This window comes from Hippocampus zosterae, chromosome 17, assembly GCF_025434085.1.
Source record: "Hippocampus zosterae strain Florida chromosome 17, ASM2543408v3, whole genome shotgun sequence".
NCBI classification, from domain to species: Eukaryota; Metazoa; Chordata; class Actinopteri; order Syngnathiformes; family Syngnathidae; genus Hippocampus; species Hippocampus zosterae.
In genome coordinates this window covers 15,809,412-15,826,286 of record NC_067467.1, presented here as the reverse complement: position 1 = coordinate 15,826,286, position 16,875 = coordinate 15,809,412, and the positions used below count along the sequence as shown (strand labels likewise).

General features: G+C 46.5%; 1 protein-coding gene across 4 annotated transcripts in view; it reads right to left on the bottom strand.

Moving 5' to 3' along the window:
• septin12 (septin 12) overlaps positions 1–16,875 on the bottom strand; it is a 174,755-nt gene that overhangs the window by 32,516 nt on the left and 125,364 nt on the right. For 3 of the 4 annotated variants that reach the window (XM_052049631.1, XM_052049630.1, XM_052049633.1), the window contains one exon: positions 1,405–1,818. In XM_052049631.1, coding sequence (XP_051905591.1) covers positions 1,405–1,818 — 414 coding nt within the window. Of the gene's footprint in view, positions 1–1,404; positions 1,819–15,447; positions 15,665–16,875 lie in introns of those variants that run through there. The other variant, XM_052049632.1, reaches the window with a different exon arrangement.

Below are 16,875 nucleotides of genomic sequence, written 5' to 3'. Positions count from 1 at the left end.
CTCAATGCCATCGACAAAATGTTCTCGACGAGTAGAGCAGGCAGTGGGGAGCCTACTTGCCCCTCGGGACATATGCACCCTAGATCCCTGGAGGAAGTGGAAAATGGTGTGCCTGTCAATATTGTCCGTTGAGGATGTGGAAGACATCTACATTATCGCCCTTCTGATAGCAGGTATGCTGCTGTTTGGTGTTAGCCATTTCCTGATCTATCGAAAAATTCAACTGATGGGAGGAGCTTTATTGGAAGTGAAGAAGCTGCCGGTCTTTTTGGATGGCACAGCGCGGATATCCAACACTTAGACTCAAGCGGTGACAGAGCTCAACCGCAGAATCAATGCAGTTTGGAGGGTCATTGCAAGATGGAGAACAACTTGGAGAAATTGGGATCTGCGCTCCGGAAAAGAAATCGTGGATTTGGTTGATCGGCGCCATTGAAGAGACACAGACCACAGACTCAAGGCTGTCTGGAATTGTAGGCAGTCATTCCCAAAACATCTGCTATCTCGACCTTTCCCCTGGATGAACGCACGCATGGAAGCTAGTGCCCTACCATCACCCACTCCTTCTCGGCCATAGACTGATAGGCCAGGACTGTCTCCATGAGCAGACCTTGACGAAGCAGCCGCGGCCTGACACACACACATAACCAGACAGTCACACGCACATACACACCCTTGTCATCAGCGCCTTCATTGTTCCTGTTTTTTCCCCGCGATGTGAACTGATCTGCTGAGCGCTGGAATGGACTGGCAGCTCGCCGGTCGGGCCGTGTCGCGCCCCTGCCCCATCCATCCGCCCCCTCATTACATGTTTTGTCTTGTGAGTTGTTGTAACTGTCCTTTGCTTTTGACGTGCTGGGTCTTTTTTTTTCCTAGACTTAAATTATCCTCAGTAGAGGATAGTTCGAGCATGGTTTTTTCCCCTCTCCTTCCCATGTGTTTTACTTTCTCAACTAAGATCTTGGGCCGCTGTACATACGGCGAGTACCGACAGGCCCTTTGCACTGTATCCCATGTTCGTGATTGTTTTTCATGTTTCTTGTGCAGAGCGTGCCGTTAAATCCAAATTACCCCATGGGGATAAATAAAGTTTTCTTAATCTGAATCTAAATCTGAATGAAGACCTTGACCAACAGGGTCTTGTGTTGTGTAACTTTTCACCACTCTAACCACTGACTGAACTGTCCTGTGTAGCCAGTATTTTGAGACAAAAAAATCTGACTTTTTTGTCACATAATAGAAAATTGCAAATATAGTGTTTTTTTGTTTTTGTTGTCGAGAGCGAGCGGCAGGTTTCAATAAAATTAATGACTAAATAATTTGCAAATGCCGAACCACAAATTTGCGGGGGTCGTAATCATAATAACAATCACACATGTAATCAACCACAGATTTGACACGTACCAACCACCATGATGTTGAACTCAAAGCCAGCTTTCATGGTCTTGTGTCTCATCTGGTCCAACACTGCCTCAATGCCCACATATCCAAACAGGTCACTGCCACGGATAAAACTCAGCTGGAAGTCTTGGACAGATCGGCACATTTCCACCTTCACCTCTGACTCCACCTTTTTCTTCATCTCTCCCTCCTCCATTCTTTTCTCCTTTTCTTTCTCCTTTTCTTTCTCCTCCACCTCTGCATGGACGTCCACACCATTTGCTTGAGTTTCTTTGTCAGAATTCTCTGTAACCGTGCTTGCTAGTATTGCTTCACTCTTCTCCTCTGGGACTTGCTCTTCACCCATGATGCCATTCTCCTTCTCCTCCCTCTCCTCCATCAGAGAAGGTACTTCTATGTTCAGATCTCCAGTACTTTCTGTGAAACAAATGCACAGATATAGATTGGAGGTTAGTTGTATAAGAGTTTTGAATAATTGTGTTCATGAATTGCTATTTTTCACATCTATTTTCTTTTAAAATATGACCTAAAGTTTGAAATGTAACATTTTCCCTTAGATTCAGTTTAAATTCTCTCAACAAATGTCATGCAATTTAACACATCAGTGTTATTAACAGCCGCTTTAACACCACTCACCAAACATCGGAGGCAATTCAGGATCAGAGGTTTAGGGATGCTCAGATCCCAGCTCAGCAAGATAAACTTCACTGATTTATTACTACATTTATGAAAGAAAAATCATAACACTTTTGGGGCCAAGTATGTGATGAAATCACCAATCCATTTTCCGATCCGCTTTATCCTCACAAGTCTGTCTTCAGGCAGTAGGCGGGGGACACCCTGAACCGGTTGTCAGACAATCACAGACGAACAACCATCCACGCTCACACTCACACGTAGGGACAATTTTGAGTGTTCAATTAGCCTGCCTTGCATGTTTTTGGAATGCGGAAGGAAACCAGAGTACCCGGAGAAAACCCACGCAGGCACAGGGAGAACATGCAAACTCCACACACTAAGGCCAGAGCTGGAATTGAACCCAAGACCTCTGCACTGTGAGGTTGATGTGCTAACCACTCGACACCGAGCCGCCCATAATCAAATCAGATAAAGGTTATTTAAATGTTAAGCCACGATGAAAGAAGAAAGTCTCATATTTATAAAACAAACATATTGTAAGACTTTGAATTTCTTGAGGAACTTTTTTTGTGCAGCAGCACTTCAATGTAAATATTAACAATGTATTTTTTTTTCTTCCTGGATTAAACCAGCTCCTACAGTGAGTACTAACCCTTCCGGTGTTAACCCTTTCATGCACCCTCAAACCTGATAACATGGTAAGTTGTCCACTGTAGTAATGGCCGTCCCTGAAAGGGCTAAAAACAACAAACATATGACATTTTTAGGATCTTGACATGTGATGCAGTGCACAACATGAAAAACAAGGCCATCTGTTTGCTCCTCCCTCCGTCTGTGTCCAAACAGGAGTTATGGTCTTCATGAGCATCCAGTTACTGTCTGAAACTTGTAGCAGTCCCTTAGCTTTAATGTTAACATATTCACATGAAACAACAGCTCGCTTATTTCATTCCAATTTAAACAGAAGACGGTTTGTCTGTCTCTGACCAATTGAAACATTTCCTGACTCGAAAAAAAACAAAAACATCAGTCAACGCCAACTTAACACAGTAATAATGCCCTACAATTAATCGAACAAAACACATTTGAGGCAAGGAGGGGTGGATGCTGTATTTTTGTTGTTTAAACATTACTATTAAACATGAATGATTTCATTTGTATAGATTTTCTAGAATTTTAGGGATGCAAAATTGAGAAAGCTTGCCAGTGTTCACCATGATAAGCAAACTCAATGTGGCACATACACTTCCCGGTTTACCTGACCAGTGAAGTATCAAGTGAAGTATTTGTGTACAGTCTGGGTCAGTAGTCTGGTCTGTGTTGTAAGAGGATTGACAGTTGAGTGCATATGCGTGTCCGCTCACAAATGCATGACTGAGGCATCTATATGAAAATGACTTTCAGCCGATACAAGAAGTCGACACACCCATGCTGAAAGGCCAGGTAAAATATGAGGTTTTGAAAAAGATTGGTTAATTCTGCACTCGGCCATATCCTGGTTATAAGAGGGTGTCCTCATTTGTGCAACGACATCTCATTTCTTTATTTCTACTTCTCCCCATTTTTTTCTCTCTGTGAAGTTGTAGAGATTATAGGGCTTATTAAAGAATGAAAATGTTTTTAAATTATTTATCTTGATAATACATTTTCATAAACATTTTTTTGTTTTGAAAAGGGATGCTTCGACTTTTTATATCCACTGTATATGTGAAATTAATCACTTCCAGGGATTGAAAATCAACAGCCTGCGGTAATAGCTCCATCTCACTTTCATTATTTCCTCTTTGTTTTGTTGTACTTTATTGTGTTTCCACCCACTGCTTGCAGGCAGTCAACAGGACTGCGACTGTTTGGTCTCAAGGTAGAGGAGGTGATGCAGGAGTGTTTCTATATCACAGATTGATTTTACGTATTTAAAAAAGTACATTTTGGCAAAAAGATTATCCTTATTATTTTGTTCACGTTCAATAATTATGTGCATAAAGAGAGCTCCATCAAGAAAGTTGCGCGCACACACACACACACACACACACACTGAAGCTAACCCGAAGTGTTAAGTTGCATCATTTAATCAGCTAAAAATATCCAACTGTAAACCCATTGGGACACAGGTAATCCTAAGGAGTAGTGACAGAGTACAAGTGAAACACATTAAAGTCTGGTTTTCCTTTAAATACTGCAATAAGCTTTCATATTATTGTAATAAAAGTTCAATATACACTTATTTAGCACAATGTGATGTTTTCCAAAAACCAACATTTAAAAGATGTATTAAGGACAATTTATTTAGTGATCACTTGATTCAGAATACGAATAATCATTGTTATCTTATTAAAATAACAATTTTTTCTTGCTATCTGTAACAAATGCCGAGTTCAATTATGTTTTCAATTATATTTCCACAGAAGTTAGTTTTTATTCATTTTCACATAAAGTACATGGCAGCTCTAGATTTGACATCAGTTTAAACTGTATATATTATTTCAGTGGTAGTTACATGCAACATTTTTTTCCTCTGAGGAGGAGGATAATGATGAGACTCATGCGTGTAGAAGACAAAGTCAATCATATATGTGCACTTAAACCCACTCAGACAGAGTGTGTAATGACTAGTAATGTCTGTGAAATGCAAACAGTGTGTCAGATTGCCGGAGAGAAACGGACACAAACTTATTGACTAAGGACAGAAAAAACCGAAGGCAAACACCCTACATTGTAGGGGAGGAACTGACACAAACTCATTTAGAACACAACAAAGAGGACATGCAATTTACACAAACTGACTTCTTCCTTTTTGTGTCCTGGTTTTGCACAGCAAGAGAAGCAAAAGTAGTAGGGTTTTTTTTTCCCTCACACTGATCAGTGGTTCTCGAACAATAGACACACAAATGAAAGGAGAAACATATACATGTATTCTGTAATCGCAGACAATCATGATCTCTCACATTTTTTAAGTGCGCATCTGTTCACGCACCCACGACTTTTTTGATCATGCTTTGAGATGAAGGACTATCTGAAGAAATGGTGTCACACTTAGCTCCTCTTTTTTCTGAAACAAATATAGTATGGGCCAAGACACTGCAGTGTGAGGTTGGGGAAGCTTAGGCTGAATCACATTGCAACACGGTCTCTGTTTTGAACAGTGGGAGAAGTACCACACACAAACATTCCGAATGTGAAAATGAGACATTGAAAGGCCAGGAACGTCAAAGATTCAATCTACTAATTGCTCCATAGCAACAGTGCTCACCACTCAGCCTCGACATCTGTCAAAAGTTGTTAAAAATGATTCCATTTTACACAACCTTGTCGAAACGACACAAAACAATGTAATTTTCAAGCCGCCTTATCAGAAAATAAGGTACGTGTTCATCAACTGCTTATTTTCCCCTTTTAGGTCGTACACAGTTGCAGGAAAAAATATGTGGACTCTTTCAAATTACCTGTATTTTCACATAAAAAGGTCATGTATAATGTGATCTTGATCCAAATCAGAATGGACAAACCCAGTTCTGTTGGAGCAAATTCCACAAATTCACACGACTTGTGTGGGCGTGCCAGTGAAATTCTGTCGGAACCAGAAGTCCGTCACTGTCAGGTGTCATTATTTTGGCCGAGCCCAGTCCGTCAATCCGTCATTGTTATTTTTAATAGGCCTCCATCACTAAATTACATTTCATCATCGCTATTTTAAGAATGTCAATAAAAAGCTACTTATGAGAATATCCCCTCCGTGAGTCGTCACCTTACCGTGGTGGAGGGGTTTGTGTGTCCCAATGATCCTAGAAGCTAAGTTGTCTGGGGCTTTATGCCCCTGGCAGGGTCACCCATGGCAAACAGGTTCTAGGTGAGGGGCCAGACAAAGCACGGCTCAAAAGACCCCAATGACGACAAAAATAAATGGATCTAGGTTTCCCTTGCCCGGACGCGGGTCACCGGGGCCCCCCTCTGGAGCCAGGCCTGGAGGTGGGGCTCGTTGGCAGGCGCCTGGTGGCCGGGCTTACACCCATGGGGCCCGGCCGGGCACAGCCCGAAGAGGCAACGTGGGTCCCCCTTCCCATGGGCTCACCACCCATGAGAGGGGCCAAAGGGGTCGGGTGCAATGCGAGCTGGGCGGCAGCCAAAGGCGGGGACCCTGGCGGTCCGATCCTCGGCTGCAGAAGCTAGCTCTTGGGACATGGAATGTCACCTCTCTGGCAGGGAAGGAGCCCGAGCTGGTGTGTGAGGCAGAGAATTTCCGACTGGATATAGTCGGACTTGCCTCCACACACAGCCTGGGTTCTGGTACCAGTTCTCTCGAGAGGGGTTGGACTCTCTTCCACTCTGGAGTTGCTCACGGTGAGAGGCGCAGAGCAGGTGTGGGCATACTCATTGCCCCCCGGCTCAGTGCCTGTACATTGGGGTTCACACCGGTAGACGAGAGGGTTGCCTCCCTCCGCCTTCGGGTGGGTGGACGGGTCCTGACTGTTGTTTGTGCATATGCACCAAACAGCAGCTCAGCATACCCACCCTTTTTGGAGTCCTTGGAGGGTGTGCTGGAGAGTACTCCTGCTGGGGACTCCATTGTTCTGCTGGGGGACTTCAATGCTCACGTGGGCAATGACAGTGATACCTGGAGGGGCGTGATTGGGAGGAACGGCCCCCCCGATCAAAACCCGAGTGGTGTTTTGTTATTGGACTTCTGTGCTCGCCACGGATTGTCCATAACGAACACCTTGTTCAAACATAAGGGTGTCCATATGTGCACTTGGCACCAGGACACCCTAGGCCGCAGTTCGATGATCGACTTTGTAGTTGTATCATCGGATTTGCGGCCGCATGTTCTGGACACTCGGGTGAAGAGAGGGGCGGAGCTGTCAACTGATCACCACCTGGTGGTGAGTAGGCTCCGATGGTGGGGGAAGATGCCGGTTCGTCCTGGCAGACCCAAACGTATAGTGAGGGTTTGTTGGGAGCGTCTGGCGGAATCCCCTGTCAGAAGGAGTTTCAACTCCCACCTCCGACAGAGCTTTTCCCATGTTCCGGGGGAGACGGGGGACATTGAGTCCGAGTGGACCATGTTCCGTGCCTCTATTGTTGAGGCGGCCAATCTGAGTTGTGGCCGTAAGGTGGTTGGTGCCTGTCGTGGCGGCAATCCTCGTACTCGCTGGTGGACACCAGCAGTAAGGGATGCCGTCAAGCTGAAGAAGGAGTCCTATCGAGCCTTTATGGCCTGTGGGACCCCAGAGGCAGCTGACGGGTATCGACTGGCCAAGCGGACCGCGGCTTCGGTGGTCGCCGAGGCAAAAACCCGAGCGTGGGAAGAGTTCGGTGAGGCCATGGAAGCCGACTTCCGGACGGCTTCGAGGAAATTCTGGTCCACCATCCGACGTCTCAGGAGGGGGAAGCAGTGCACCACTAACACTGTGTACAGTGGGGATGGGGCGCTGCTGACTTCGACTCGGGACGTTGTGAACCGGTGGGCAGAGTACTTCGAAGACCTCCTCAACTCCACCAACACGCCTTCCTTTGAGGAAGCAGAGCCTGGGGACTCTGAGGTGGGCTCTCCTATCTCTGTGGTTGAAGTCACCGATGTGGTTAAAAAGCTCCTCGGTGGCAAGGCCCCAGGGGTGGATGAGATCCGCCCGGAGTTCCTCAAGGCTCTGGATGTTGTGGGGCTGTCCTGGTTGACACGCCTCTACAACATCGCGTGGTCAACAGGGAGAGTGCCTCTGGATTGGCAGACCGGGGTGGTAGTCCCTCTTTTTAAAAAGGGGGACCGGAGGGTGTGTTCCAACTACAGAGGGATCACACTCCTCAGCCTCCCTGGTAAGGTCTATTCAGGGGTGCTGGAGAGGAGGGTCCGTCAGGAAGTCGAGCCTCAGATTGAGGAGGAGCAGTGTGGTTTTCGTCCCGGCCGTGGAACAGTGGACCAGCTCTACACCCTTAGCAGGGTCCTTGAGGGTATGTGGGAATTCGCCCAACCAGTCTACATGTGTTTTGTGGACTTGGAGAAGGCGTTTGACCGTGTCCCTCGGGGAGTTCTGTGGGGGGTGCTTCGTGGGTATGGCGTACCGAACCCCCTGATACGGGCTGTTCGGTCACTATACCACCGATGTCAGAGTTTGGTTCGCATTGCCGGCAGTAAGTCGGAACCGTTTCCAGTGGGGGTAGGACTCCGCCAAGGCTGCCCTTTGTCGCCGATTCTGTTCATAACCTTTATGGACAGAATTTCTAGGCGCAGCCGAAGCGTTGAGGGAGTCTGTTTTGGGGGCCTCGGTATTACATCCCTGCTTTTTGCAGATGATGTGGTGCTGTTGGCTCCTTCAAACGGGGCTCTACAACTCTCACTGGAGCGTTTCGCAGCCGAGTGTGAAGCGGTTGGGATGAAAATCAGCACCTCCAAATCTGAAACCATGGTCCTCAGTCGGAAAAGGGTGGATTGCCCCCTCCGGGTCGGGGAGGAGATATTACCCCAAGTGGATGAGTTTAAGTATCTTGGGGTCTTGTTCACGAGTGAGGGCAGGAGGGAGCGAGAGATCGACAGGCGGATCGGTGCAGCGTCTGCTGTGATGCGGACGTTGTATCGGTCTGTCGTGGTAAAGAAGGAGCTGAGCCAAAGGGCGAAGCTCTCAATTTACCAGTCGATCTACGTCCCAACCCTCATCTATGGCCACGAGCTATGGGTCGTGACCGAAAGAACGAGATCCCGGATACAAGCGGCCGAAATGAGTTTTCTCCGCAGGGTGTCCGGGCTCTCCCTTAGAGATAAGGTGAGGAGCTCGGTCATCCGGGAGGGGCTCAGAGTCGAGCCGCTTCTCCTCCACATCGAGAGGAGCCAGATGAGGTGGCTTGGGCATCTGATTCGGATGCCTCCTGAGCGCCTCCCTGGTGAGGTGTTCCGGGCATGTCCCACCGGGAGGAGACCCCGAGGAAGACCCAGGACACGCTGGAGAGACTACGTCACCCAGCTGGCTTGGGAACGCCTCGGAATCCCCCGGGGAGAGCTGGAAGAAGTAGCTAGGGAGAGGGAAGTCTGGGCTTCCCTGCTAAAGCTGTTGCCCCCGCGACCCGGCCCCGGATAAGCGGTAGATGATGGATGGATGGATGGAGAATATCATTTATTCATTTAGAAACATTTTAGACCACTTTACACAGAAAAAATATAGAAATTCCACATCCCGCTTCTCCTTACCAAAAATGCTGCAGACTGCCCTTTTTCGGGTAAGTGTTTCAAAGTAACCGACAACTGTCGGTCCGCCAGAAAAGGGGAGATGATCAGTGACGGACTGGCAGGTTTTCCATCAATACTATCGGACAAGTGTAAATGCTCAACTCTGGCTGTGTATCAGGAAGGGTAGCTTTTACAAGTCAAATCAAGTCAACAGTATTTATAGAGCACTTTCAAACAGCCTTCGCTGCATACAAAGTGCTGTACATGGAGCGATTTAACATGCACAATAAACAGTAAGTCATGCTGAGTCGAACGCCAAAGAAAACAAGTGACTTTTGAGGAGGGCTTTGAAGATGGGCAGCGAGGAGGCTTGCCGAATGTTCAGTGGGAGGTCATTCCAGAGAGAGGGACCAGCAACAAACAAATCCAATCTGATCATATTGATTGGATTCGAGCTCAGGCAATTCCTGGCTCTGATTTGCTCTCTAATTAGCACATGGGTTCACATACTTTGTCCTCAGCTAATTTGTACATCAGTCTTGGTAAGTCCGCGTCTATTCACTTGTCCCTTTGAGCCAGAACTCATCAAAAGCAGGACATCACCGCCTGCACATGCATACAGCTCTTTTAGCATTCCGATGATTAGATGCGACAACGTCAGCATGACAACGCCAAATGCTTTCCTCACAAACAGATGTGAGTCTCAGGTCTTAAACGTCAGCCTCTCTTCAGATGCTTGTGATACTCCCTAACAGCAAATTTGAGTTCTCAACAGTCCCTCTTTGGAATGATACTTCATAGGGCAGCAAGCAGGGAAAACCCAGGCCAAAAATAAATAAGTAAATAAAGCTTCCCGAGAGAGACTGACTTCATTTTAGGTGTTCATGCTTTGACAAATAGAAGACTTGGCTCCTGAGGAGAGGCGACGGTCGTGCTGAAACTTTTGGGCAGTGAAGGGAGGTTGTCTTTGTCAAACAAATAACATTAGAAGAGAAAACTGTGTGAAGACACAGTTAGAGACTGGCTTTCATTGCACCGCAAAGTATCTCAAAACCTTCGAAGTTTTGTCCCCAGTAATGTGTTAACATGGCTGTCCTTTATCTGCATAGGCTTGTGAAAATTAGAGCATGATGGTGAAAAATCATTTGGGTGGATTTTAACCTGACCTACTACAGACAATGAGACTGTGAAAGAATGCAGATTTATGAATTGTTGGCAAACATGGATGGAATACCTTTTGCCCTTTATGCTTTGCCACTCGTTAAAACTATTTTATAAACTTGCAGAGGCACTTTTCAAATTCAAGATGTACTGTACTGAGATGAAAAAGGTAGTCAATATTTATGTTGTTGTTGACATCCTTCTGTATTATATACGGTTAGTGATAGCAGATCCAGTGATTGTCTTTCATCATTGTCCTGTGGCTGGATGCAAGACATGCCGCCCCGTCAAACTAAACTTGTCTAGAGCCCTTTATTGACACTAAACTACACATTGCTAAACATCCATCCATCCATTCTCTCAACAGCTTATCCACACCAGGGTCACGGGGTAGGCGCAAACATGTTCATCCGTACTATTATTTAACAAGATAAATTGAGAATACAGCTCTGGTGTTCTCATACTGCATGACAGAATTCGTTTTGTGACTAGTAAATCAATGTTGATGTCCCAAGTGTTAATTAATAGAAATTGGGTCGTAGTCTGAAAGTCCGCCGTAAGATACAATACAATACAATACAATACATGCTGATTTATATAGATGACAAATATGTAACAGAAAGATCTGCAATTGTACAGAAAAAAAGGTGTATACCTAAACATTTTCGATGACGCACAACAGATGACATACTGGGTGCAAAACCCATGAATGCAACACATTTCCCCCCGGGGCACTGACGTCTGACGCTCAGCCTGAATTTATGATGCACCATGAGTCATGAGACGATTACTAAGCTACCTTGAAGAAGCGGATTTTGGCTCTCATCTCGACTGATCGATAGATTTACAGTATACTTAATTCATCCTGTGAGGGAAATTAAATCTGCACACAGTATGCACAAGTTACACAAGCTACACATTGTGAAACCCCTGAGATGATGCTTAGAAGATTCATTCATTCATTCCGTTGCCGTGATGTGTGCTGGCTGAATTCACTCTAATGGATTTAATAAACCCCTCCGTAGGCTCCGATGGTGGGGGAAGATGCCGGTCCTTCCTGGCAGACCTAAACGTACTGTGAGGGTTTGTTGGGAGCGTATGGCGGAATCCTCTGTCAGAAAGAGTTTCAACTCCCACCTCCGGCAGAACTTTTCCCATGTTCCGGGGGAGGCAGGGGACATTGAGTCCGAATGGACCATGTTCCGTGCCTCAATTGTTCGAGGCGACCAATCTGAGTTGTGAACGTAAGGTGGTTGGTGCCTGTCGTGGTGGCAACCCCCATACTCCTCTGGTGAACACCAGCAATAAGGGATGCCGTCAAGCTGAAGAAGGAGTCCTCTTGGCTTTTATGACCTGTGGGACCCCCACAGGCAGCTGATGGGTATCTACTGGCCAAGCGGAACACAGCTTCGGTGGTCGCCGAGGCAAAAACCCAGGCGTGGGAAGAGTTCTGTGAGGCCATGGAAGCAGACTTCCGGGCGGCTTCGAGGAAATTCTGGTCCACCATCCGACGTCTCAGGAGGGGGAACCAGTGCACCACTAACACTGTGTACAGTGGGGATAGGGCACTGCTGACTTCAACTCGGGACGTTGTGAACCGGTGGGCAGAGTTCTTCGAAGACCTTCTCAACTCCACCAACACGCCTTCCTTGGAGGAAGCAGAGTCTGAGGACCCTGAGGTGGGCTGTCCTATCTCTGTGGTTGAAGTCACCGGTGTGGTTAAAAAGCTCCTCGGTGGCAAAGCCCGAGGGGTTTATGAGATCTGCCCAGAGTTACTCAAGGCTCTGGATATTGTGGGGCTGTCCTGGTTGATGCCTCTGCAACATCGTTGTGGTCAACGGGGAGAGTGCCTCTGGATTGGCAGACCGGGGTGGTAGTCCCTCTTTTTAAAAAGGGGGACCGGAGGGTGTGTTCTAACTACAGAGGGATCATACTCCTCAGCCTCCCTGGTAAGGTATATTCAGGGGTGCTGGAGAGCAGGGTCCATCAGAAAGTCAAGCCTCAGATTGAGGAGGAGCAGTGTGGTTTTCGTCCCGGCCATGGAGCAGTGGACCAGCTCTACACCCTTAGCAGGGTCCTCGAGGGTATGTGGGAATTCACCCAACCAGTATACACGTGTTTTTTGGATTTGGAGAAGGCGTTTGACCATGTACCTCAGGGAGTTCTGTGGGGGGTGCTTCGTGGGTATGGGGTACCGAACCCCCTGATACGGGCTGTTCGGTCACTGTACCACCGATGTCAGAGTTTGGTTCGCATTGCCAGCAGTAAGTCGGAATCATTTCCAGTGAGCGTAGGACTCCGCCAAGGCTGCCCTTTGTCGCCGATTCTGTTCATAACCTTTATGGATAGAATTTGTAGGCGCAGCCAAAGCATTGAGGGGGTCATTTAGGTTACCTCAGTATTACATCTCTGCTTTTTGCAGATGATGTGGTACTGTGGCTCCTTCAAGCAGGGCTCTCCAACTCTCACTGGAGCGTTTCACAGCAGTGTGAAGCGGTTGGGATGAAGCTCAGCACCTCCAAATCTGAAACCATGGTCCTCAGTCGGAAAAGGGTTGAGTGCCCCCTGCGGGTCGGGGAGGAGATCTAGCCCCAAGTGGCGGAGTTTAAGTATCTTGGGGTCTTGTTCACGAGTGAGGGCAGAAGAGAGCGAGAGATCGACAGGCGGATCGGTGCAGCGTCTGCTGTGATGCGGACTTTGTATCGGTCTGTCGTGGTAAAGAAGGAGCTGAGCCAAAGGGCGAAGCTCTCAATTTACCGGTTGATCTACGTTCCAACCCTCATCTATGTTTTTTTTTTCTTTTCAAGATGGCGCCCGAGTAGGCAGCCTTCGGCAAGTGCTCTTCAAGAGCCTTGCTTTTTTGTTCTTTTTTGCTGTTTTTGTCTTTTGTTTTGTCACATGTTGTTTGTTGTTTCATTGTGTAGACCTGATATGGACTATTTTCAGCACTTTTTGGCCACGACATTCGTCAAAGGAGCAGTATCTGTGCTTGGTGGTTGCGCCTTCTCGGCAGCACGCCTGCACCAGCACAGATTTTGATTGGGAGGAACGTCGGCGCATTGACTGTCGGTGCTGGACAGACCTGGGGCGCTTGTGGTTTTTGCGCCAGTAATGGGCAGCATTTTTCACAACCCCGATTTGTTCAGTGGCTATGTCAGCGCTGTTGGACAGTTGGCGTTGGTGCGGCTGGATGGATGGCCGCTGACGTTGAGGATGAGGAGAGAGGAGCGTTGGCGAAGAGCGCCGATGCGTATTTGGAACCGTGAGTCGCCGCTTGGAATTGAAATGGATTTCCATGGGACAGGAGAGGTGAACCAATCTCTTTTTTCGTCAATGGATGCTACAGCTTCTTGTTGACTTTGAAACTTAGCTTGTAGCCGACGTGTGCACATTTTGAGCATGACGTCTCTGATCCACTGGTTAAAGGACACTTTGATTCTCTCCTCTTTCATCTCAAACCGCTTCAAACAACAAAGCGTGTGACGGAAAAGTGGTTAGGACTGCACGACTGTCCGTGTTTTATGTTATGTGTTGTGTTTATTATTTTACTTTATGTTAACTGTTTTGTAAAGCGCTTTGTTACAGCCTCCGCTGTTGTGAAAGCGCTATATAAATCAGCATGTATTGTATTGTATTGTATTGTATTGTATTGTATTGTATTGTATGGTCACGAGCTATGGGTCGTGACCGAAAGAAAGAGATCCCGGATACAAGCGGCCGAAATGAGCTTTCTCCACAGGGTGTCGGGCTCTCCCTTACAGATAAGATGAAAAGCTTGGTCATCCGGGAGGGGCTCAGAGTTCAGCCGCTTCTCCTCCACATCGAGAGGAGCCAGATGAGGTGGCTTGGTCATCTGATTCGGATGCCTCCTGAACACCTCCCTCGTGAGGTGTTCCGGGCATGTCCCACCGGGAGGAGACCCCGAGGACGACCCAGGACACGCTGGAGAGACTATGTCACCCAGCTGGCCTGGGAACGCCTTGGGATCCCCTGGGAAGAGGTAGAAGAAGTGGCTGGAGAGAGGGAAGTCTGGGCTTCCCTCCTAAAGCTGCTGCCCCCGCGACTCGACCTCGGATAAGCGGTAGAAGATGGATGGATGGATGGATGGATTCAATTAAGAAATAAAACCGAATAAGAGCATATTTGTATTTTTGCACACCTGTCCATGAACCTTAAAAACCCGAATACTGCCAATATTCATGTTCTAAATGTGTTGTTGACCATATGCAAATGTGGTCACTTAAAAGACAAGGTACTAACAACTCCTTATAGCTCCCTGGGCACCTACATGCCGGCCATTTCATCGAGTTCGGTACAATATAATACATATACTAATGTATCGATACATGCCGTATTAGTTGCTATGATGGCTTGAAAGAAGAAGTCAAATTTTATGTAATGTGGCTCAAATTTCAATGATTTGTTCTTTCCCTTTATTTGCAACGTCATTGTGACCTAATTGGATTTGGGGCCCATTTTTGTTTTTTTTTTCCAGAAAGAAGTATTATTTTGGAATTCTGAGTACGAATGGTTGTTCGTCAACGTGTGCCCTACGATTGGCTGGCAACCAGTTAAGACAGCCACGATAGGCTCCAGCATGCCCGCGACCCTCGGGCGGATTAGAAAATGAATGGATAGATATTATTTTGGACAATAAGTAATCTATTGGAGAGTAAACATTAAAAGTAGGATTCGTGCTTTGAACCAAAATAATACTGATATTACTTATCTAGATAGGGTTAGGCATATTTTCTTTTTAATGGCCTCAAAGGCAAATTACATATACAGGATCTCCTTAAAATGGTAATTTTATTCGTGCTACACAATTTATACACAGAATATTTGACAGTGCCATCTTAAACCAATAAGCAAGGCTTAAGGTTGAATTTATCGCAGATTCTTGCGTGCCACAATCAACTTACTTGAAGGACTGTTTGATTCAAGTTTCAAAGAGGTTGCTCAACAGCCATCTTCCCTCCTTCCCCATTCTGAGCGCCAAAATGGACCAGTCCTGTCAGCTTTCATTGTTGGCACAGGAGACAGCGTACCCCATTGATACCCATGGGTGTCAAGAACAAAAAGAAAATTCCTACCTTCGACCATTCAAAATTCCGACTTGTGCGATGCTCTGGCAGCCTGTGCAGGGAACGGTTCAGAAGAATTCACTTTTGGTTATGGTGTATTTGAACGTTCCTTTCTCAAAGTTTGTCCAACACAACAACAACGGTGATGTCCTGCACGCTTGCCTTTGTATCGTTACCACTCTGATTGCCTCACGCTCTCTCTGTTTCTCCCTGATGTGAGGAGCCGGCCAAAGAGAGGGAAGGAGAGGGGGGTTTTGGTGGCTAAAAGCAGCACCGGGATCCATTCACATGTAAATTGGCCAAGAAGCTTCCACTAATCCCCATGTGGAGAAGAACACCTCCCCTGTGCGTTGTCCTCCCCCTCTTTTCTGTCAGAATCATTTACCCTGTCTTGGCTGACCTGTCTGTCAATGTGAACAGAGAAAATACTGCCACCAGAATGACGCTCATGTGGCTCCATTACAGACATAGTAGCTGAATGTAACTTTAATTCGGAAAAGAAACTCACTCTTGTCCTCCTCACTTTTTGCTTGAGTTAAGAGACAGAAAATGGATGTATTGATGGATTTATGCACTTTTTACCCAAACCCCATCCCACAAACATACTTTTTTTCAGCCCCCACACACACTTTTCAATGGGGAACGTGCAATGTGCGTCATCATCAGCGTCTTCATCCACATATCTGCCATTTTGGAGGCGACTGAACGACAATGTAGAACTCAAGACATGCGCTGTCATGACGTTCCCTCTGATTTATTGTAATACTTCATAAAATTGAAATGTGGTGAACCATTGCTGTTTTAGGCGGTGCAGCAACGCCTCACTCCCATGATCGCAAAGGGAAACACCAGAATAAGCTTTTATAGGTTTCCTGCTCGGTTGAAGACAGAGGAAAGCCTTGCTTCAGAGATCACAATGCAATGTCAGATGGTTTTGGTTTTCAGGACTAAGATGAAAAAAAATCACCTTCGACAACACACGACTTCTTTCTTGACAATCGCACCATGCTGTTTCTGTTTCAATGAAAAATATATACAGTACATGTGGTGCTTCAAAATATTACTTCCCAATATATACACCAGGTGTTGCAGCTTTAGCGTTGCAAAAACTTAGTATGAGTGTGTGGGTCAATCGGCTGGTGTGAGCTGCCGACTGCAATTTGTTTGCGATTGCCTTGTTCGGTTGAGTTCTGAGGCATCACCTTTGAAGCACATCTTGGATTTGATTTTGGGTGCCCTCTTCAGCTGTCATTGACGTGAAGAGGGTGTACAGTTTGTCTTGAATTGCTTTTATGTATTAATAAGAGTGCTTTTCGTCTGTTTGACACTTGCATGGCCATTAGCAATTTTAAATTCCAGTCAATTAGTAAATGTCAATTCAAGTTTTCATGTTGGCCATTAACCCTCAATCAGATCACATGAAAAAAAAAATCCCAA